We start from the raw sequence: 22,070 nt of genomic DNA, 5'->3' as shown, positions 1-22,070 counted from the left end.
AAAGTGCAAAAATGAATGTGTTTGTTTCCCTGGAGCAACTTGTCTCCCCTCCACTCACTCCCCTTCTCCCCCCGAGAACTAATGGCTGACGGTAATTACATTTAATGAGATCATGGGGTCGTCTGCAGGGTGCACTTCTGCAAATTGCTCTCAGCGTGGGGTCTGAAGTGGGATAGGGTAGGGGGCAACGGGACAGTCGAGGTCGGGGCCAGGAGTGTTTGCCCAGCGTTTTGGGGGCCTGGACCCACGGTGGCTCTACCTGTCACTCAGTGAGTAGTGAAACATGTCATGCATTTGTTTGCCTTTGTTCTCCCCATTTGTTTGTCTGGCAGAGATAACCACACAGAGCTGCTGCTTGTCTTGGCTCCATTGTGTGAAGCTGTTGTCAGCCCATCACGTCCTCCGTCTCCCCTCTCTCCCCTCTTTCTCCTTGCTCCACGACTGGTCATTTTGCCACTATTTTCTGGCTGCGGGGGGTGACCCGGGCAATTTAGTTAATCCATTAACAACTAATTGTCTCCTCCTACCCTGGTGCTTGGACAAACAGCCCGGTGGGGGGAAGTCAAGCCCTGGTGACCTATAAAAGTCATGCTGGAAGAGGAGGCAGCCACTGTCACTGGATGGATCCCTGCAGTCCTGACTTTCAACACATTTACTGGGACTTTTAAGCTTTGGATTTTTATGTGGTGTGGAGTCATACAGAAGTGACTCATCTTTTCGTTTTCTGAGTTAATCGTTTTCAGTCTCTTTTGCTCTTATTTTTATTGATTTGTTTATCGCGGTTGGTGGAAATGTTGGGAAATCTGTGGGTGCTCTGCCTCTGCTTCTCCTGGGCCGAAGCTCGTATATGGGCCTGGATGCTCAACATGCCTCACAGCCCTCCTAAAGAAGGAGCAAAGGCACTGAGAGAAAGCGCTCCTGTAGCCAAAGCAACCGCGGTAAGATACTGTGCATGAATATAATGCTTCTCTTGACTTCATTCAATCCTATATTTAATCTTCTGAGAAATGATCAGAGCTAAAACACAGTTCTGTTTGTGTAGTAAAACGTTTGTGTGTGTAAACAAAATAAATATAGATGCTGTCAATACTTTTGCACAAGCACAAGACCATTTAGCGTTTCCATAACTCCATGTCCGGGATTTATGGATTTATAGGACAATGCAGGACTTAAATATAGGCAAAGTTTTAACGAAAGTCTTCCAAGTTTTAACATTAACCCCTCTTTTATTCCAGGCTGTGTGCGACCATGACAGGGCCTGTGGGCGGGGTTTCTCCTGCGATCGACACTTTGGTGTTTGTGTTCCTCTACGAGGGGAGGGCCACTACTGCCGGAGGGATGCCCAGTGTGTCCGCGGACTCAGCTGCATGTTTGGGAAGTGCCACCGCAGCATCCCCAACGGACAAGAGGGTACGAGTGCGATAGCAAACAGTAAAACGCTATTTATTAAAAACATACAAGAGTGAAGAGATTCAATACGACTGGGCCCGAAATAACCAGTGTTTCCTTCTTCCAGGTGCCAGGTGTAAAGTTGACAGGGATTGCGGGGCGTCCATGTGCTGTGCTCGACATCACGGTGAACAGGTGTGCAAGAGACGCCTGATCCGCGGCGAGAGCTGCTACGTTCCTGATGGCGGCCTGGCATTCAGTATAAACCAGATTTGTCCATGTGATGAGGGGCTACTGTGTCGTGGAAACAGTGCATCACACCAAAGAGAGTAAGTACAGCAAACAAAGGTTTCATCGAAAATGATTTACTCAAAATACCACAAGCCAAGTCTGGATTACCGACCAATCAAAGTGCCCAGAGCCCCAAGGGCCTCGAAAGCCCCAGCGTCACAGTCAAATGGTTGTACAGCATTTGATAAATTGCACATTTTTTAGGGAAACTTATATACAATATCTTATATACTTATATACAATATCAAGTAAAGCAGGCTTCATTATTGGAACCCTGTCTTATTGAAGGGCCCTGTGTCTAAATGTAGGTTTAAATCCATACTACAAATTAAATCCAAGCAGGTTTTGAGTATGTAGTGTGTTCATACTGGCAAAGTATACTCAAAACAGTCCTCACCATCCATATAAAAAAAACAACTAGATTTTTAGAGTTAGAGTCTTGTTGTACACTATTGTCCCACAATTGAGTGCATAAAGGAAATGGAGGAGCTACTCGCAGCTGGAAAAAATTAAAACAAATTATGGATGTTGGTAAAACAGCTCCAGGGACAGCCCAGAAAGCCAAAAAATAGCAATTAAATCAGTGGAAAAACATTTTGATGTCCATTTGTGAAGTTTAATGGGCAGTGACATTCCAGCGTTGCAGTTTTATTTGACATGCACATGGATTTTATAATTTCCTGTTTGTGTAAAACAGTTAACTATGTTGATTGTTTTTAGTATAGAAGTTTATGCTAACAAACTTGATGGGGTGAGGGGGTCATCGTTCTGTTTAATCAAACTAAACTAACTGACACACAAAACCTTTCTGGGTTGTGTAAGCTTTAAGACCTTTTCCTTTCATCTAACATGACAACGGAGTACAACTCTCAGGAACTTGTGTTTTAAATACGCTTCAAAATGTTTAATGTGTTTGTTAGTTTTGATAATAAATGTCACGTTTATGTGGCCTAACCTCAGTTTGTTTGTCTTGCAGGAGAGATTTTCTATACCAGCCAGAACGAACAAGCTGGACCTGCCAAGTGCCCAAACCTTGATGCCAGCCTCAACATTAAAGATATTTATTATGTAAATATGTTGTATATAAAAAACCCTATGTATTTCAGAATATGTTGTATTACTACATGTCCTTGTTAGAGTCTTACAGCAAAGATGTGTTCTTCTTTATTATTTCATTTTGTACATTTTGACAAAAGCACTACTGTAGCTGGGCTCAACAATGCCATGGTGTCTCATACAGTATCTTCCTCATGCATTTAGTGATCTTTGATTATATCTATTCATGTCTATTCCCCTGCAGTTTAAAGAATAAAATTAAATATTTTCCAAAAGCAACGTTTCTTCCAAGATCATTCCTTAAATAATAAATAATCAAATAATAAATACACATAACCAAGATAGTGTATAGAAGAAAAGGTTATGCTGCTCTCCTGTGGTGAGCATACAGTGTATGTAGTGTATGTTTGTAATGATTTATTACAACAACAAAAAACCCCACTCTGTTCAGCCACTAGGGGAGAAAAAAGTTGTGACATTTTGAGAAAAAAAGATTTACTGTTCAATCAAGTCACGATTTAAAAAAAAAAATACGAATATCACGAGAATTAAGAAATCATTTTAAAGGTGAATTTTCTCTGAAGGCTGCTGGAGTGTTTTGCAACCCACAAATATTCACTCTTCGCAGCCAATTGGGAGTACGGGGGAAGGCAGCTAATGCTAATGCTAACTTGGGTCATAGTGAAGTACAACCGATAGCTGGAGTCAAGTAACAGATACATATTGTCATATTGTTATGGTCTCGCTCACTTTTCTCCGAGCCCTGTCTTGTTTGACAGAAGTTTGTCCTCCGTTTCTGATTCTTTGCGACGTAAGGAGAATCTCCTCGCAGACTTTTCAGTGTCACGTGAATTTTTTTTTTCTTCGAGAAAGAAGTCATAATATTTAGATCTAACAAATCGATCTCTTCAAGGATTCCTTTACTGCTGCTCTCCGTGACACCATTTGGTCACACAATACGTTTGGAACATATTAACCACACAGACGGACGATGTAGAAGTGAATTACTTTTGTCATCAGAACCCATTAGTTGCTGATTTGATCATGTTTTGCATGGAGGAGCAACAACAAACCTTTTACAGACACCTTTCAAATGTAGATGCAGTAAATGTTTCATACTGAAAAAGATAGATTTTGGGTGCAGTATCACTTTAAAGTGGACATACAGACACATGCACACAGACTTTGTCTCCCTCTGAGCACGTTTCTTGGGTCACAGGCTGCAGTTATATAACATGGTGGAATCTTGCGGCTCCCGATTGTTAGCATCACCAGATGCTGTAACGCTAGCTGTCCCCTGGCCCGTTCTTTAGATTGGTATCTTCTTCGGACTACCCCTTACAAATTCCCCTGTCGCTCTATTCAGATGCTAATCGTCTGCAGTTTGCCCCTTCAATTGCTGGGTGACTTGAATTGTTCTGTGAATGACATCAGTGTCTAACCTCTTTGCTATCGTTTTACAGCTCTCATCATTAAGTCTTTGCAAGGAGGCATTTGTTTGTGTGAAAGGAACTGCATGTTAGAAACAAGAAAGATTTCATACTTTATCAGTGCATTGACAGCATACGTAGTGTTGTTGATTCTGACTTGCTGCTGTGCCTTTCTCTTGAGCAAATTCAGTTTTGCTGCTATTTTAATTTAATTTAGAACAGAAGATATAACTGTCAGCTGAAGAGGCGTCAGAAATAATGCACATCAAAACTAAAGCTACTGAGGCTTTAGGCAGCATGATATAAACCAATAAAAAATGCTGTAAACAGGCCAGTGAGAACACACGTTTCACAAAAGGCTGACGAGACAAAAGCGATATCTAATAGCACAAGACTGTGAGAAACCTTATATGAGTGAATGCTGCAAAACTCAGGCCTATCACCTCCACTTAAGAACACTAGTTGCTAGTGTATGCCAGCTCTTATCTGAGCTGCCATCACATTTTGAAGGTATCCATACATGTCTGTTTGCACTATTTAGCCTCTTAAATGGGATTCTGTTCCTGAACATTTTGGCTAACAGGCCAAAGAAAAGGAAAAGTTCTGTTTCTGTGTCTGTTTCAGGTTCAGTCCTCAAATTTTGGCTATGACATGCCCAAATATGCTGTTGCACTTTTGTCTTGTGTAAAATAGATTTATTGGTTAAAGGAATAGCTTGGCTGTTGTGTAGAAGTGTCCAGCCAGAAGCCAATTAGCATAGCTTAGCATAAAGACTGGAAACAGTGGGAAACAGCCCCCCCGTAAAACAGCAAATTATTCTTTTAACACTTCAGTTTTTACTGAAACAAACAAAGACATAATATGGTAATAAGTGAGCTTGAGAGGATCTGGTAGGTGGATTTTGTGATGTTTGGACAGAGGCAGGCTACTCGAACAGTCAGTCTGTTACCTTGCTTTCTTTTAGCAAAGTTAGTTATGTAACACAATGTGAGTCTGTGGGCTCGACAATGAGCTTGAAGTTGTGGAAACTTCTTTCTCGCCTTCCTCTGCCGCAATCATGATGCTGATTATATATGAAATACATGAATTGCCCTCCTACAAGTCATAACTGCATAAAATCTACAAATTTCCTGTTCGCCCGTCTCTAGAAAAGGTGACTTAAGCACCCTGAGTGCTACTCCTGTGAGACGCTGGTCATTTGAAAGTCAATGTCCGAGTAGCACAGAGAGCTTTTGTGTGCGGCCCCACAATAGAGCTCTTAAACCAGTCCTGCCGGGGGGGGGAGTGGAGACGAGAGAATGGGGGAAAGTTGATTACCCTCACCTGTGACAGTATAAAATACCTCCTCAAGTAGTCAGGGTGTTAGCTGTAGAGTCACTGGTGCTGGTAACCTGTTGAAGAGCCATGAGGATCCTCTGACATCAGACTATTTAAAGGTGTTTTTTTCCCTCCAGGTGAGTCTTTTTCATGGCAGATTTACATCGTTATTAAATATTCTCTCATTGCTAAGATGGACTTCTTAAATCTCTCTGCAGCATCGCAGTATGGCTTCTGTCGGTGCGTTATTAATGCTTTTGCCAGTTGCATGGACATGCTCTCCCCAAAAAGCAGGTAACGTCACTGTGGTGCAAATATGAGTTGGTACTTATGTGCTTGTGTCACTTTACCTTCACAAAATACTGGTCGTCCTGCACATATTTCAAGCAATCATTTGTCACGTTCATTGACGAATGCAAGATGTGATCCTCTCAACATACATCACCCTCTATCCTCACATAGAAGTCGCAGTAGTAAAATTACAATATGGGGAAACAGAATGATGTTATTAAGTAAACAAAGTTTAATGAGTATATAAAAAAGTATTTTGAGTGAAGAAACTAAATCAAACGTTTGTCTCTGATTGTGTCTTATTTCAGACTACGTTGTGGTGTCTTGTTTTCCCAACGCCATCATTGCCAACGTCCCAGAGTGTCCCTACGGCTGGGAGATTGACCAGCTGTCTCTGGGTGGAGTCTGTTACACTGGCATTCACAGCCCGGGCTACTACCGGTTCATCATCTCAGACCTTACACCCAAAAACCACTCGTACTGCGGCACGCAGTCTGAGGTGAGACACCAAGCAGGTATTAAAGTGCCGGGTCACAATAACTGTAGTATTTAGTTTTATCTGCCACCACCCCTGGATAAAGGAGGTGAATGGGATTTAGTCTGTGGTGCTTAAAGCATTGAACATTGACATTTCAAGAATTCAGCAGCCCTGTTTCTCAGGTTAAAACAAGGCAATTTTATTTATATGGAACATTTCATTAAAGATAAGCTCAGTACATCGAAATGCATACAGCAACAAGTAATTGTGACAAAAATAAACAAAATACAAGACAGTGTGCCAGGAAGACAAAGAGAAAAGAAATATAAGACAAAGAAAAACAACAACTTGCAAATCTTTCATTACTTTTGAATGTGGATACGGCTGTGACAGATCTCAGGTCATCAGGCATTTTTTTTCCATAGAGACAGTCCCAGTTTGTGCCTCTCATATATTACTATTACATTTATATTATATTTATATTTATTTTACACATGAAAGTAACTATTTGAGCATCTGGTTGAAAAAGTCTGCTACATGAAGAAATCTCCCAAGTTGCATCCACAGAATATTTCCTTTCCAGATAGATGTGGTTACACATCACGTTATTTTGTATGAAAATATAAAATAATACACACAGACAAATATGACTAATATAACTTTAAGAGGCGGCATACATTGTGCAGCAAACAGAACATTTTTTCATCCAGGTGGTTAGAGAAGTTTTTGAGGATCGTGGAAGTACCTTCAGAACAGCAGTAAGTTTCTGGGTTGTTTTTTTTTTTCAAAGATCTGCAGATATTTAAGTTTTTGTTAAAATGAATGCTTAGCTCGAATGTAATGGTAAAACATGAGAGGCACTGTGGCAAGGACCAAAGTAAAAGTGAAGATATCTGACTACCCGGGCACACAAACCAAAACTATCTGTAAGTTGCAAGTAAGTTGTAATTTGGGTGCGCCGGCCCTTTAAGACTTTGAATGCAAGTTAATGAAAAGATTATGAAGTGATGAAGTTTATTTTGTTTGTATTCCTTCTGAGGTTGATGTCCATTGTTCTCCACAGTACATGCCGGGCAAAGACCCCAAGTACATCTTCTATAACTCCATCGTGTCCAACGACACTTCGCTAACAGTCAGAAACCAGCCGGTCAACTACACCTTCAGCTGCATGTACCGAGCAGCCTACCTGGTAAACAACGCCGTCTTCAGCCAAAGGTAAGCGTCGATCCAGGACACGAGGCGACCGCAGTTACTGTGTGGAAGATATGTGCATTCTGACCCAATGACTTGCAGCGTTTTTACTAAACCCTCTGCTTTTTCCAGAGTGGCTACAGTTTATGTCAACAACGGGAGTTTAGGCACTTTTAGGTCACAGTTGTCTATGAATGTGTTCACGGTGAGTAGCCGCTCACAGATTCAGTTTCTCCAGTGGAAGCCTTTTTGCAACATGTTTAATGCGGTCATTAGATGCAAATACAAGAGCGCCAGGCACTGCCACACGAAGAAATACAAAATGTTTTTTATAATTTGTAGAATTCAAAGTTCCTGTATGCCAAGGACGCTCCCTATGTGATCGACACTTCGGAGATCGGCTCTGAAGTCTTCATCGGCATCGAGGCAAAAGGACTAAGCAACAGGTATGTCAACAAATTTCCAAAATGTCCAAAAGTATATTCCATTACAGAGTAGATGGGTTCTAATCTTTTTATTATCATTTGCTGTACCTCTCAGATTCAAAGTTGTGATAAACAACTGCTGGGCCACTCCGACTCCGTACTCAACAGACAAGAAGAGGTGGAGTCTCATCATTAACAGGTACAACAACTGGTTCAGCTTAAAACAAAGGTCCCCCCGCTGCCTTCAGACCTGAACTAAACATAAATAATTAGTTGAGGTGTAAAACCAACTCAGGTAAGTTCACTGAACTTGAAAAGACTAATTTGGGGCTATACAGCAGACTGTTAGCCTGTTAGCATGTTAGCATCCTGCCTACTTGTCACTGATGTCTGGTTGATAGTTAGAAATAAATCCTTTTTTTGTCTCCAGGTAATTTCTTATCTGTGCTACTGATTTTTGTTTATTTACTGTAGGAATACACACAATTACACAGTAAGTTCATAAAGTCAAGTAAGTCATCAGCTTTATGCAGCTTAGAGCTTAAAATGTGGGGATGATGAAGCATAAATTGCTTTACTTCCACTTGATACCCACATACCATGTCAGTGTGTCAAAACTCATTTAGAGGTCCGGACCCGTGTAGGCAACATAACACTCAAACTTCTCTGCACTAGTTACAGCTAGAGTGACCTTCAATTTCCATTTTCTCACTTTTGTACCAGAGCTGGAACAAAAACAACACAAGTGTACGGAGGTGGTGACAAACACTGTTTTCACTTTTATCAACCATGACTTAACTTGTATTAAAAGGCACACAGCAAGTTTCCATCATGCGCGTTTTTAACAAACTACAAATCATCATTTCAAGTCAGAACAACAATCTTTCAAAGTCCTGAAAATGAAGAAAATTAAAGTTGACTCAACTTGAAATTAATAAAACGGAAATTAAGTTAATGATAAAGGATTATTATTTAACGGTGTGGTTGAATGTGACACTCTGGAGATAAAACAGGTTTTGTCTTCCGACAGCTGCTCCTCTGACAACACGGTGACTATTTTTGAGAATGCCAAAGACAGCCGCTCCATGTTCAAGTTCAACTCTTTCCGCTTCCAGCGGCTGGAGAAGGTGTCCACAGTCTGGCTTCACTGTGAGGTCCAGGTCTGTGATGGAGAGAGGCTCATCTGTCAGCCAGTGAGTGCAGCGCTTATATATGATATTCAACATTAAAGCACTCTGTGGAGGAGATAATACAGAGCAGAGCGCAGGGGACAACCTAAATAGGATTTTAACAGAAGTTCATTCTTCCCATCTGTTCATGTAGTTAATATGCTTACATTTATAGTTATTCTTAGTAAATGTGACAAAATGTGCTGCTGTGGATCCAGATGCAACCCATGTGTCCTCCTGGTTTCTTTCCTCAAGGGCCCCTGCTCTTTCAGAAGTCTGTCATCACAGGCAGAACCAAGCGGGGGGATCCTTACTGCTGAGTTTCACATTAAAGGTACAGTACGCCATGTTGCCTGTACTAATATATATTAACTCTGCACAGTGAAGCTCAAATTGAGTGTTGGGGGACTTTAAATAAGTAAATGAATAAATAGCAAACTTTCCCATTTTCAAATTAAGAGACTCCAATAGCCGACTGTTAATTCAAGACAAATAAAAATCAGGTACTTTGTATGTTGTGTCTGTATTGTATAAGCTTGTACTTTGTATTATGAAGTTTTGTCTTTGTCTCTTGACAGGTAATGGACCCTCCAATAATGGACACATAAAAGGTAATGTATTTCAAATCACGGGTCTCTTTCACTTATTCAGTTAACTGTTCAATTACCGTATATATTTTCTTTCTACAAGATGATTTCAATGTTCTCTACGTGACCAGAACTCAAAGTCTGGTGGGAAAGTACTTGATTCATTTACTTGTTGGCCCCTAAAAGTAATTAAATTTAAAACTTTTGAAATCAAATTTAAATATATTGAAACTAGAAGTACCCGCCCCATATACATGTGTTGCAAAAACATCTTCCATCTCCCAGAAATAATCCAGAGAACATTATTTAGTGGCTACAGCTCAGCTGATCTTGTTGAAAAAGTTGTTTCTCTTTCATTAACATTTGATCCGTTTTGTTCTCTTTGCCTTTTTCCACCACAGGAGCTTCACTATTCATCCTGCTGGTCGTCCTGATAAACACATGTTGTGATTTAGTAAATGGATCAAGGATGTAGTAAAAACGTATATTTTCATTCAGTCTGATTTATACGTTATTCAGTTACACACACACACGCACAGAGGGGGGTGTCACAGGACTCAGGAAGCGTATGAATACATTCCTCCTCCACACCCAAATGAATGATTTTCTAATTTTCTTATAAATATTATTTGTAATTAGCACATTTATTGAGATTTTCATGTCCTCTTGTGAATCTTTTAAAATGTCACGTACATTACTTCAGTGTTTTCTCCAATAAAGATGAATTGAAAATTTAAAAAAAAGTAAAGTTCCTCTTGTTTTAAATTATGCACAAACTTTTAAAATTCTTCCAGGAATCCTCACAATGTTGGTAAATATATAACCTATTTTATTAAATCCAGTAATTACAATCAGACTCTCAACATAACTGCAACACAATAAACAGGAACAGAATCAGTTGGATAAACATACTTTGATATTTCTTCTATTCCAGTGATACTACCCAGAATGGTTGTGAATGTGTAACAATGGTGTTAATGGATTTATTGTAATATATAACTAACCATGTTGATATGCCTTCTTCACTCCTCAAGCCATATTGGGATTAGAAGCTTGTTTGTTTTTTTTACAGCAGAACAAAATGATTTTATTTCTGAAATGTTTTTATTACAACTTCACCAGAGGCACCGATTTTCATTAGTGTTTATAGTTATTTTTGTTTTAAAATATGAGGCCTGCTTACTGACTTCCATACAAAGCACAACAACGTATATATAATTCATTAATATGATTTTTTTTTATATATTCACATTGAATCAAATGATCCTTTGTAAAAGGGTGGATCTGTAATTGTACCAAAATCACAAAGAATCAAGATTTGGAAGTATCTTTAGCCTCCTGTAGCTCCTGAAGCACGAGTGTTGTAATCTTGGCTCTATTTGCTTCTCATGAAGTTACCGTTTTGTATTTTCGGTCTCTGTTCACATTCCTCCTGTCCTCCTCTTCACAAGTGGAGCAAGCAAACTTGTTATGTATTATGTGAGTCCTACATGACTGTAATTTCCTGTTAATTTATCCAAGATATGGTCAGAATATCCTCTTCAAATGTGCACTGTGGTCATCACATCTGACATGTGAGCTTTGGTTTTGTGGACCTTTTTCTCAGCAGCTCTAGTCATTCCTGGTTTCTTGAGCAGAGATAAAATACAAATACAGGTCAATATACAACACAGCTTTACATAGAATACTACTGTGCTTCGATATGTGCTTGGCTTGTCTCCGCTGGCTGTCTTTATCAAATAGGGGACCATGTTGTGTGTGAACTGTACCTCTGCTGATAGTTTGAGACTATCAGCTGGTGGAGAGCCTTGAGCAAAAAGCGGAGGATTAAATCCATGTTTGCTCAGCAGCCAGTAGGTCTGATGACACCCTTTACCCTGTCATGGACACAAACACACACTGGTCAAAAACATAGGTTGTGCATCTTACTGGAAAAAAAACAAAACTCATGCAAACTCTTAAGTCACCTTCATTTCGATTTCCCCTCTTTCCTCCAGCTCAAATGATCCAGCCTGGACAAGAATGTCAGCCGTGCACTGAGATATGTGAATCTTCAGGGCTGTGTGAAATATACAGAAGGGAATGCAAAACATTTTAAAGGTATACTTTTAAGATTTTGACATTTTAAGTGTTTGTTTTCCAAGTAGAACTCCTCTGTTTGCATTTAATAAATAACAAAACTAAGAGTTTATATGCTAGCAGCTCTGTGAGGCTGGACTGAGACACAGCAGTCTTTGAGCTACATGCTAAACTCAACATGCGAACATGCTGGCAGAGACGATGCTAACATGCTGATGTTTAGCAGGTATTAGATATTTACCAGGTTCACAATCTTAGTTTAGCGTGTTAGCATGCTAACATTCGCTGATTAGCATTAAACAGAAAGTACAGCTGTGGTTGAGGAGGCTGTCAGTAGTTCTGCAAATATTTGATTGTACATCAAAGAACTGGACAAACTGAAATTTTGACTTGATGGTACGGCTAGAGGAGTCACCAAAGTCACTGGACTTCATCCTCTTGGGACTTCGAATGTCTGTTCTAAATGTCATGTCAATCCATCTAATTATTGATAAGGTATTTCAGTCAGTTTGTAGGTTTACTGAAGCACAGATGTCCCATAATGCTATGTGATGAAAGAGACAAATATACCGTTATTGTTCAAGACTTCATTGACAATATATTGCAAAACTATAAAAACTATATTTATCTTATCTAAAGTTTTATCCAGGTTTAAACAATGAATAGCTTCTGCAAAGGTTTTACTTCAGTTCACTCACGTAAGCTGTTACTTTCCATGCGAGAGGCCATGTTCACCGTGTCACCAAAGAGACAGTAGCGGGGCATAGTGGTGCCTACCACTCCAGCAACCACTGGACCTACAAAACCCATAACAAACTGTTGGTACATACGTATTCAAACTTCTCAAATGTCACTTATTTCATGTACACAGTTGCACGTCATTAAGTCTTAATGACAAGTGTGTAGGACCACAAAACGAACAATTGTCAAATAGTACACTAAAAATATACAAATATGGCCCTATTGTTGGCCAAATTACATTATTCCAGATACCTTCCAAAGGAAAAAAGGCAGCAACAAAACCAAATAATTCACCATTAATACAAAAAAAACAAGTTTTTAAGACAGTTGAGCTCAGTCATCTCTTACCGGAGTGTATCCCAATGCGAATTGCAAGACTTTCAGAAGGCATATGGCGGATTTTGAAGACCTTGATGGCACTCAGGAAATGCAGAGCCATTGTAGATATCTCCAAAGCGTGCTTATGGCCGTTGCTGATAGGCAGACCACTGGCTACCATGTATGCATCACCAATTGTTTCCACCTAGCAAAGAAAATGTTTTACTGACTTGAGCTTTTTTATACAAAACAGCACAACTTTATGAAAAAACTATGCAAACGGAGCAATGTGCAATTAAATAAAAAATCTCTACTTTGTAAAGGAATAGTTTTATATTTGGGGAAACACGCTCTATCTTTTTCTTGCCAAGAATTAGATATGAAGCTAGGGTGACATTTAGCTTAGCTTAGCACAAAGACTGGAAACGGGGGGAAACAGCTACCCTGGATCTGTCCAAAGATAACAAAATTTGCCTACCGGCTGCCTATTAATTAACATGTTATATGTCATTTGTTTAATCTGTATTAAAAAACTGTAAAAATTTGCAAAAATGCAATTTGTGGTTTGACTGGTAGCTATGTGCCGGACTGTTAAACAAGAGAGGCGTTGATAGGTGGATTTTCAGACCTTTACTTGTCTTGACAGATTTTGTTGCCTTTGGACAGAGCCAGGCTAGCTGTTCCCCCCTGTTTCCAGTCTTTGTGCTAAGCTAAGCTACAGATGTGAGAGGGGTACTTTGATACTCTGATACTTTTCGTAACTGATTATCTGCAATCATGTTTTATTAAAGCATATAAACAGTATGCAGGTCTGGAGATTTACTCTCCCGTCTGTTTCCCCTCATGTCTCCAGGGACCTACTTTGTAGACATCGTACATCTTGATGATGTCGTCAAAGAGGCTGTAGAGGTCGTTGAGGAACGTTACCACCTCCATCGCAGAGCTGACGGAGCACATGGAGGTGAAGCCCACAATGTCAGAGAAGAAGATGGTCACCGTGTTGTAGCTTTGCGGCTCCACTGATTTCCCTGCCATCAGCTGATCTGCAATGTACCTACGACCCAATGAAGCAGCAGCACTGACAAGGTAAGGGATGTAGTCATGGGTGTGCATTCAACCGGTGGCACCGTGGTCACATGATTTGAATGAGTTACCATGAATTGCTAAATGAAAAGACTATAATATTGATCATTTTGATGCAGTTACATGTGGTACCTTGGTAACATGCTGGAGAGAAGCTTGTCTGCACGAGTCTTCTCTGCTGTGAGCTGATTGGTCCTCTCCTCCACCACCTCCTCCAAGTGATTTGCATATTTCTCCAACTTTTCCACCATGTTATCCAGTATATTTGCATGACTGCAGTACAGAAAATCATGATCACCTCCGTTAAGGAGTTTTCGGTCCAGTTTGGTTGTTAGTTAGTTAGCAGGATATCTCAAAATGTTGTTCAACAGATTTCAATGAAATTTGGATAAGTTAGTTAATCCATGTCACATGTATCATCACTACATTTATTTAGAAGCAGATAACATATTTACAGGATTTTACAGCCTTGGTGAAGGTATGCAATCTCTGAATGCTCTCTATTTTATGACAACAAGCTCTCTCAAGTAAAATTAAGGTTTGTAACCATAATACATACTGCCTCTGCAGCATCTGCAGGCCCAAATGAGAGACAGGGGGGACAATCATCAATCATGTTCTCACAGTATTTTGGAGCATATTATAAGAAAGAATTGTCAGAGGCCTAACCTGTCTGGGCTGTTGTCCTTCAGCTGTCTCCTTATAGACCCAAACGGTGGTCGGTGGTCAGGGTTTTCACTCCAGCAGGCCCTCAGCAGTGAGTTGATGTTCTCCTCACAGAGCTGGTCAGACAGCTCTGGTCGGAGGGGTTCCCCTTGAAAAGGCGTCCGCAACTGCATGATAATCTCTGAAGAAAACAAGTAGCAGGAAGCAGGAAGACAGATCGTTTTAGCCATGCTAGCAGTTTGGCTCTAGGGATGGCACTGTTGGTCCGTCCACCACTTTTGTCCAAATTGAAATGTCTTTGCAACTACTGGATTCATTGTCTTGCAATTTTGTACAGACATTCATGGTCCCTAGACACCATTACCCTCTGACTAAGGTGATCCCCTGACTTTTCCTGTGGCGCCACCATCAGGTCAAAAATGTAATTTGTCCAAACCTGCAAAACTAACAACACTAGCATGGCTTACACTTGTTATTTGATATTTTCACTTTAGTTTTTCAGTTTTCTTTATAATATGTCTGGTGACTGGAAACGTAAATGTAAACGTGGTAGACTGATGAGCTGTCTTGATTATTTCTGCAGTATCTGCAATATTTTCACCCACTATGTACATGACTAAAGAAAACGAATGAATGGCTTTGTATCATGCTAACCTTTGGGCTCCAGGTTGATGTCATGATACGGGCAAGCCTTAGAGTTGTACATGAGTTCCCACATGATGATGGCAAAGCTGTAGACGTCACTTTTGGCCGTTCCAGTGATCGAGGAACCGGTTTGTCTCAGAAGCTCTGGGGCTGTCCAGTACATCTCTACAGCACCAACAAATGGCAACTAAGAAACAGTTGAAATGACTTACTTCTCCTTCATTCTGTGATAAACACAAAGAGCACTCACTGACCGTCATATTTGGGGTTCTCCTGTGGGGGGATCTTTTTGCTACCATATTTAAACTCCCACAGTCCGAAGCCGGAGAGTTTTATCTGGAGTCGACTGTCCACCAGACATGTGCTGGGTTTCAGGTTCCCATGAAATTTCAGGCTACTTTTGTGAATGAACTCCATTCCCTAAAACCCAAATGAACAGGTTCAAAGCATTAATTGGCCATTGTAATGTAAAAGTTTTATTTTGTGGACCTAGTTGTGTTTTTGTTTGACCTTTAATTCTCCAAATTTAAGGTACATTCAGGGCGGTATTGTAGCCACCACTGATGTCTTTTATGGGAGTGTTATGGCACCATTTAGACCTTCATGTTGGGAAATAAACATACATAAATAACATTTTTGAGACATACTTGAGGGACGTGGTGGGTGAACTTGGACTGAAGTATTTTACATTTTCATGTATTTTATGTATCTCAATGAAGTGTATTTCCCACCTCTAAATCATCAAATCAACAACATGCTGCATAAACAAATTAACTCACATTGACAATATCATAAGCAAAGGACAGCTTAAACATCACATCCAGCTCGGCATCTGATGCCCTCAGAACATCCTGCAGAAATAAATAACAACATCAGAGAGTGAACGACTGTTTACAGTATGAAGTACAAGTGTCTGTATGCAGGCTGAGACACTGACCTTCAGACTGCCTTTCCTGCAGTACTGGATGACCAAACAGACATCCGATGGCTCGATGCAAACACCAAAGAACTGCACCAAGTTCTCATGTTTCATCTCTTTCATCTGTCTTAAAGCGTTTAAGATGGTTAGGTACACAATATATCAATTCATGGGTGAAGGAAAAAAATGCTTCAATTATTCACTAATATCTTATTACTTGTTATAAGAGTAGAACATGATCTGCAGCTAAAGATGTTTCTTCTCGGACATCATGTGAACATGTGACTATTTTTAGTTAAATATACTGTAGCCGGACATCAGAATAAATACGAAAAACAAATGTATTTTTGATCTAGAACAACATGAGGAACTTTACCACATTGAACTCTGTGATAATTGATGGTTTCTGGAAGTTACTGCTAACGTGGTTCTTGATGTACTTGATGGCCACTTGATTTCCCTGTATGGAATCACAAAAGTCCATTTCATTAGCATTGACACACACACATGCTCAATTCACTACACTTATTACAGCCGTATTTGGTCTGGTATGACCATTAGCTTATGGTGGTCTAATGTTAGCAAACTTTAGCTAGATTCTGCTGTTAATCTGAGATAACTGAATCAGTTTGCTAACTTTATGAGACCGTTTCCACTACTTAACCACCCACAACCTGGAGCTCCCCATAATCTGAACCTGTAAGAACCCTGTAAGGTCTTGCTTCTAGGCTCTACCTTGTTTTCCACTTCCACAACTTTTTCAGATATACGTAATTGAAAAGGCGACACCATATAGGGACACCAGAACCAACATCGTCATTTTTATGTGGTGTTTGCCCTCCCTCTGAGTGGACCTGAACTTGGACTTAGTACCCTCTCCTGAGAAGTTTAGCTTCAGAAACTTTCCCCCAATGGCTACACCTTAAGTTACAGGTCGTTAAGTTTTCCTAAATAGTCGCCACTGTTCAGGAAAAGTTGCTTTAAACTCTTTAACCTGGTACCTGGTAGAGACCTATGGTGGTGAAGATGTGTTCTCTCCCTGCTTTGTCCCTCAGGCCATAGCTGTTGTTGGAGAAATTGGACTGAGAGCCACTGCTCCCGCTCTGACTTCCTGTGGTGCTCAGAGAAAGACCTTGAACTCCCTGGAGGAGACACAAACACACCAGACAAGCGTGTGAACACAAAACCAGGCAAGCTTCATTCTCTATCAACAACCTCTAAAATGTCTGTTTTAGTGCTCATACTGTGGGCTCCTTGATGATGGTGATATCGCTGTAGTTGATCAGCCACCAGCAGGAATCATCGAGCCTCGTCTGGAGTCGTAACTTCTGCAGAATGAGGACCCCGATGCACAAAACCGCTAGCACACCGATGACGGGGAAGGTCACAAGCAGAGCCAGCAGGGCGATGTCTGCGCCCCATCAAGACAATACGAGAGTTTGGTTTAAATACATATAAAATCATGTTTTACGAGCGTTAGTGGTGATAATTGGTATATTTCCTCTTTGAGTCACAAGTTTTACTTTACCATTAATCACCCATTCACAGAGTTCGTTGTTGAAACCACACTCTGGTTTATCAGAGGGAGGTCTTCCTTTCGGCCAGACCACAGAAGCAAACATAGGTGTTGGCCTGAAATGACATTTTTGGTATGATTTCCCAAAATGTGATTTTTCTAAAAATAATGCTGGATTGTTTGATGGTATAAAAGCGTCTGTTACCGTACAGCTTTGGTGTGACTGTCAAAATGGAGGATGGGTACAAACTTGGTGATGTCTCCTACATGCTGCAGGTCATAAATGGAATAGTCCAAATTTCTCTCCCCCTCTTCGTCAAAGTGGACCAGTCCGGAGGCACCTACGATGAAAAGCCAGAAACTGAAGATGATGTGCTGGCCTAGCGCTTTTAGCGTTTTGATAGAGGGTTAGAGGGCTCGATGAATCCATGAGCCTGTTAAAGGGCCTGTTTACCTAAAAAAACAAAACAAACAAAAATCTCATGCCATGCAAATAGTTTAAATTTTGAGATACAGTATCTGTCTCTGAGTTTTCTGCTACCACTTCAATACACTGGAGTTAGATTTAAATTTGGAACTACTTTTGTTAACTACTGTTTCTGGAAAGAGATGTTAGTGTTTTAAATATAACCTTTCAATGCTGTGAGCTCCACAAACAAAATCCTATTCGCCTCCACTGTGTTGGGGAGGATGCAGAAATCTCAGAGACGGGCAAATAAAACCAAAATTCTGGTATTTGCATGGCTAGATACCACTACTAATACCAATACCACTTACCACAAGCTAAGTTATAACTGACCCTTTAATGCGTCTCTGACCCCCAGCTCTCAAATTATGCATGTTAATGGATGCTTTTTGTGTCAAAATATGAAATGAGGATGTCACAGACACTGATGGTAGAAGAGCCACCGTTGCTATGGTGACAGAATACTGTGCTAAATAACTCAAAATGCTTTGATAGTACCAAACCATCAACTGCATTCATTAAAGCAGCTACCAACCGTAAAATCGAATGTCGGTTTTATTTTTTAATCTCCGTAGCAGCTGCCGTCCGTCATGAGGGTCTTTGCCATCTTTGAGGACTTCCTTCAGTCCCATCGCGTAAAGAAGCACTGCGTCATGCAGATAGGCCGCGTAAGGACTAACCTGAAATAACAGAAATAAAATTATTGTATCTGTGATTTTCCTTTTTAGCAGAATGAAAGTGAGAGCGCTCCAACATCTTAATGATACATTATTCACATGTTTGATTCTCAGTTCCTATCATGGATGCTCACCTCACTGTCAGATGTCAGGCTGCTCCGAAATGGGTGTCCTTTTAGTCTTTTAAAGACTTGCTCAAAGAAGTCGTAATAGTCATATCCTTCGTAGGATTTCTGGCCAATGATAAAGGCCATGTCAAAAGCTCTTATGGCTTGGTTAATCCTGTTGTTCAGGGCATATTTCCACAGGTTGTCCTGCTCAGGAAAAAGAACTTAGTGAAGAGGTGTGGAGGATAATAAGTTTGAAATAATCATATATTTTATTAGGACTAACTAGCTCTACACTACAATACAAGATAAAGAGTTTCTTTATTGCAGAGGACTTTTTGCTTGGGACCTGTTTGCTTTAGCTTCAGTCGTTTAGCACGATATCAAGACTTCAAGAGTATGTATTTAGCACAAATCAATTAAGTGAGATGCACCGTGTAAGCACAATATAAACTAAAGCAATAAAGGCTGTCAGGGCCCCTCTGAAAGCTAAGCACTAACTTTGATTTTGGTCCCTGTTGGTACCAAACCTGGTAACTTCAGGATGCTGCGCTCAGTCACTGCACTCGATGCAACTCCCCGTAAAGCCACGAATTCCTTTAAAAATAATCAAATTAAAGCTCCTCTCTCTTGGTTCTTCCTGCTTTTGGAAACCTTGTTTTCTAGTTTGGATTTGTCCTAATGGTATAGCAACAACTTAACTCAACTGTTTATATGTGCAACTGTTGATGTGTTTTAAAAGTTTTACTCACCACGCTGCCACTGACCTCAAAATGCTGCACCAGGAAGAACACGTAGTCGCCGTTCATCAGACCCTGCCGCTCAGCCTCCACCAACAGAGCCATTGAGTCGTCTCTGTTTGTTAGCACCACAATCACTGGAGGGCGGAGGGTCATAGGACAACAGGAAACATTTGACAGTATCCAGTAAACAGTAGCCAAATCACTGGTCAAAATGTGATTATATGTAGTTTTAAAGAGCCAAAAACGTAGTACTTTCCTTACCTCTTGCGACTGTTGAGATGTACTTAATATTTCGATAAACAAGCTGAGGGTTGCTGGTGTCAAACTTGACCGTGGCAGCCAGTTTGAACTTGGCTCTCAGTGGATTCTCAATGGTTTTCCACAAAGCGTCAACTTTGTCCCAAGTGTTTGACTCTAAGCCTCCTCCGATCATCGCCACATGACTCCACCCGAAGAACTCCAAGGTCTTCACCAGGACCTCCGAGCTTCTTTTGAGAGGGGGCACAATTTTGATGTAAGAATCATAGATATCGCTGTTGTCCATTTTGGAGGATTGTCCCACAAAGCCGAACATGGGGATGTTCCATACGGATGCAATGAGACCAGTGACCTGGAAAGCAGAAATAAGAACTCCATGAAAAGCACCCGATCATCGCTTGTTTTAGAGAGGTGCTGATTCAACTGTATGATCATGTCGGAGGCTGTATTGCACTATACAGAGAGGTGTTTCTGTTATTAGGCTACCCTCAATGATCAATGGGGTGGACAAGATAATAGAAACACCTGTCAGCACCACAAACACATCATAAAGTTAAATCAACTTCACTCTAAACAGTTTCAACAAAAACTGAACGTTATAACCTTCATGAAGGGAGGATTTATTGCAGGACTGTTGTATTCATTTTAGCTAGGTGTACCTATTAAACTGGGAAGTGCATACATCTGAAAACCTGCACCATTGCATAGTCTAGTAAATCATTTATATATAAATTGAAGAGAAGTGGACAGACACCTGTGGAATTCCTGTTTCACTCTCTGAAAAACGTGACACAAAAAAAGTCTAATGCATGAATTTCCATATTTACACACATCACATCACATCGCACGCATCATACCTCGGCTTCTTCGGGACATGCTGGACCAAACAGTGCAGACACATTTTCTTTCCACACCTGGTGAATGAATCCTCCCAGGGAAACTTTGGGATCACAGGATGTTTCCATGTACACAAAATCCAGACTGTAGTTCCCCAGGAAGGAGGGATTGGTGTTCACCTTCTCCACGGCTATCTGTATGGCCGAGCCCAGCCGCAGGGCGCTGAAGGGGAAGGACATATTCCAGGGAGCCTGGAAGCCAACGATGAGCTTGTGAGGATGAGACCCATTGGTGCCGTTATTAACGACAGTGGCAGCAATAAACACAAGTGTACAGTGAAGCACCAATATGTGGCGCATGTCAGGAGAATATACCGCCCTCGACATCACTCCCATCCTGTCAGCTGCTTCATGATACAGGGCTTAAATACACAACTTCCCTGGTGATGCTGGACAGTTCGTTGGGGAGGAGAAAATGTAAATATGTGGAGGAGAGTGGGAGGTACAAAGAAGTCCATCATTGTCTATTATTTTCTGTCCTGTAATTCTTCATTAGAGTGTGTCCCCATGCTTCAGTCCATCATTGAATTCAATGAATGTCTTTGATGAGTCTCAATGCATTAAATGCTTAATAAAAAGTAGAATTTCTGTATTTTTCTTTCTCTCTTATTTTTCTGTATGGTATCATGGCTCATATTTCTTTCTCAGCGATACTCAGCAAAAAATGAGTGAAGCGTCCAAAATAAAACTAACTATAATAAATATAAATGTAACTCTCGTCTGTTATCATTAAGACAGATTTGGGCGAGTTAAGTCCCTGATTAGATTTTATCAACCTTAGATCAGTAAATTCCAAAGGTACCACATCCAGTCTGCCTTTAGTCATCACTTATGTTCATAAATCCAGTGTCAAAGTTCATCATCGTAATCTCTTCATCATCTCTAAACACTTCCACTGCAGGTGAGGGGGAGTGGAAAATGACTGTAGACCGTTTTATTTGAAGAATGTCGGCTAATTTAATTAAGAAAAAGCACAAATCTGAGTGAAAACATTGCTGTGGATCTCCTGGGAGTGTTATCTGCTGGTGCAGGGCTGCAGAGACCACATGAGGCAGGTTGAGCCTTGCTTTGGTGCAGAGAAGTTCTCACACACCTGTGTGCAGTTTAAGGTGCTAATGACCTCAGGTGGGCAGATTGTACATTAGTGGTGTTGTTGGCTTCAGCTGCTTTTTTTTTTTACCCCCAGGGGATCCCTGCTCAGCCTGGCCCCAAACTACCTCCGCTAATCCCACCAGGTAACCTTTCAAAGCTTCTCCTAATGAACCTTTACCTTCAGCTCACCGTCCAGCAGAACCAAAGCATTCACACGAAAAAACATGTTCGAAGTCGGCA

The 22,070-nt window shown here is 40.7% G+C and overlaps 3 protein-coding genes across 4 annotated transcripts; 2 read left to right on the top strand and 1 right to left on the bottom strand.

Moving 5' to 3' along the window:
• The first annotated feature begins 791 nt into the window (after positions 1-791).
• LOC139302887 (dickkopf-related protein 3-like) lies at positions 792-1,722 on the top strand. Its single transcript, XM_070926517.1, has 3 exons — positions 792-938; positions 1,236-1,410; positions 1,517-1,722. Exons 1-3 carry the CDS (start codon positions 792-794, stop codon positions 1,720-1,722), a joined length of 528 nt encoding a protein of 175 aa, XP_070782618.1.
• A 3,988-nt stretch (positions 1,723-5,710) lies between these two features.
• tectb (tectorin beta) lies at positions 5,711-10,099 on the top strand. 2 transcript variants are annotated; one of them, XM_070927638.1, is made up of 10 exons: positions 5,711-5,777; positions 6,083-6,273; positions 7,316-7,467; positions 7,576-7,648; positions 7,786-7,889; positions 7,984-8,067; positions 8,899-9,061; positions 9,293-9,371; positions 9,616-9,648; positions 10,026-10,099. In XM_070927638.1, exons 1-10 carry the CDS (start codon positions 5,711-5,713, stop codon positions 10,097-10,099), a joined length of 1,020 nt encoding a protein of 339 aa, XP_070783739.1. The 2 variants fall into 2 exon arrangements, with proteins under 2 accessions (XP_070783739.1, XP_070783740.1); XM_070927639.1 differs by lacking the exon at positions 9,616-9,648.
• A 1,066-nt stretch (positions 10,100-11,165) lies between these two features.
• Positions 11,166-21,074, bottom strand: gucy2g (guanylate cyclase 2g). Its single transcript, XM_070927395.1, has 22 exons — positions 20,700-21,074; positions 19,846-20,194; positions 19,594-19,718; positions 18,869-19,048; positions 18,593-18,737; positions 17,797-17,932; positions 17,604-17,707; positions 17,320-17,486; positions 17,077-17,217; positions 16,452-16,535; positions 16,094-16,198; positions 15,936-16,007; positions 15,411-15,576; positions 15,166-15,321; positions 14,515-14,692; positions 13,978-14,118; positions 13,624-13,816; positions 12,793-12,967; positions 12,402-12,500; positions 11,592-11,683; positions 11,394-11,501; positions 11,166-11,252 (listed from the first exon to the last, which is right to left on the bottom strand). Exons 1-22 carry the CDS (start codon positions 21,072-21,074, stop codon positions 11,166-11,168), a joined length of 3,378 nt encoding a protein of 1,125 aa, XP_070783496.1.
• Positions 21,075-22,070: the final 996 nt, after the last annotated feature.

This window comes from Enoplosus armatus, chromosome 20, assembly GCF_043641665.1.
Source record: "Enoplosus armatus isolate fEnoArm2 chromosome 20, fEnoArm2.hap1, whole genome shotgun sequence".
Lineage (NCBI taxonomy): Eukaryota > Metazoa > Chordata > Actinopteri > Centrarchiformes > Enoplosidae > Enoplosus > Enoplosus armatus.
Note: the sequence above shows the minus strand (reverse complement) of the source record. Positions and strands in the feature narration are given on the sequence as shown.

What these genes read in the sequence shown, in the direction of transcription:
- LOC139302887 (XM_070926517.1), top strand. Translation starts at nt 792, where the DNA reads ATGTTGGGAAATCTGTGGGTGCTCTGCCTCTGCTTCTCCTGGGCCGAA. An exon ending in CTGTAGCCAAAGCAACCGCG is followed by an intron (nt 939 to 1,235) that starts GTAAGATACTGT and finishes CTTTTATTCCAG; the next exon opens with GCTGTGTGCGACCATGACAG. An exon ending in CATCCCCAACGGACAAGAGG is followed by an intron (nt 1,411 to 1,516) that starts GTACGAGTGCGA and finishes TCCTTCTTCCAG; the next exon opens with GTGCCAGGTGTAAAGTTGAC.
- tectb (XM_070927638.1), top strand. Translation starts at nt 5,711, where the DNA reads ATGGCTTCTGTCGGTGCGTTATTAATGCTTTTGCCAGTTGCATGGACA. An exon ending in AGAGGCTCATCTGTCAGCCA is followed by an intron (nt 9,062 to 9,292) that starts GTGAGTGCAGCG and finishes TCTTTCCTCAAG; the next exon opens with GGCCCCTGCTCTTTCAGAAG. An exon ending in CAATAATGGACACATAAAAG is followed by an intron (nt 9,649 to 10,025) that starts GTAATGTATTTC and finishes TTTCCACCACAG; the next exon opens with GAGCTTCACTATTCATCCTG.
- gucy2g (XM_070927395.1), bottom strand. Translation starts at nt 21,074, where the DNA reads ATGGGAGTGATGTCGAGGGCGGTATATTCTCCTGACATGCGCCACATA. An exon ending in AACCGACATTCGATTTTACG is followed by an intron (nt 17,933 to 18,592) that starts GTTGGTAGCTGC and finishes TTTTCATCGTAG; the next exon opens with GTGCCTCCGGACTGGTCCAC. An exon ending in GGAGAACCCCAAATATGACG is followed by an intron (nt 15,322 to 15,410) that starts GTCAGTGAGTGC and finishes TTGGTGCTGTAG; the next exon opens with AGATGTACTGGACAGCCCCA.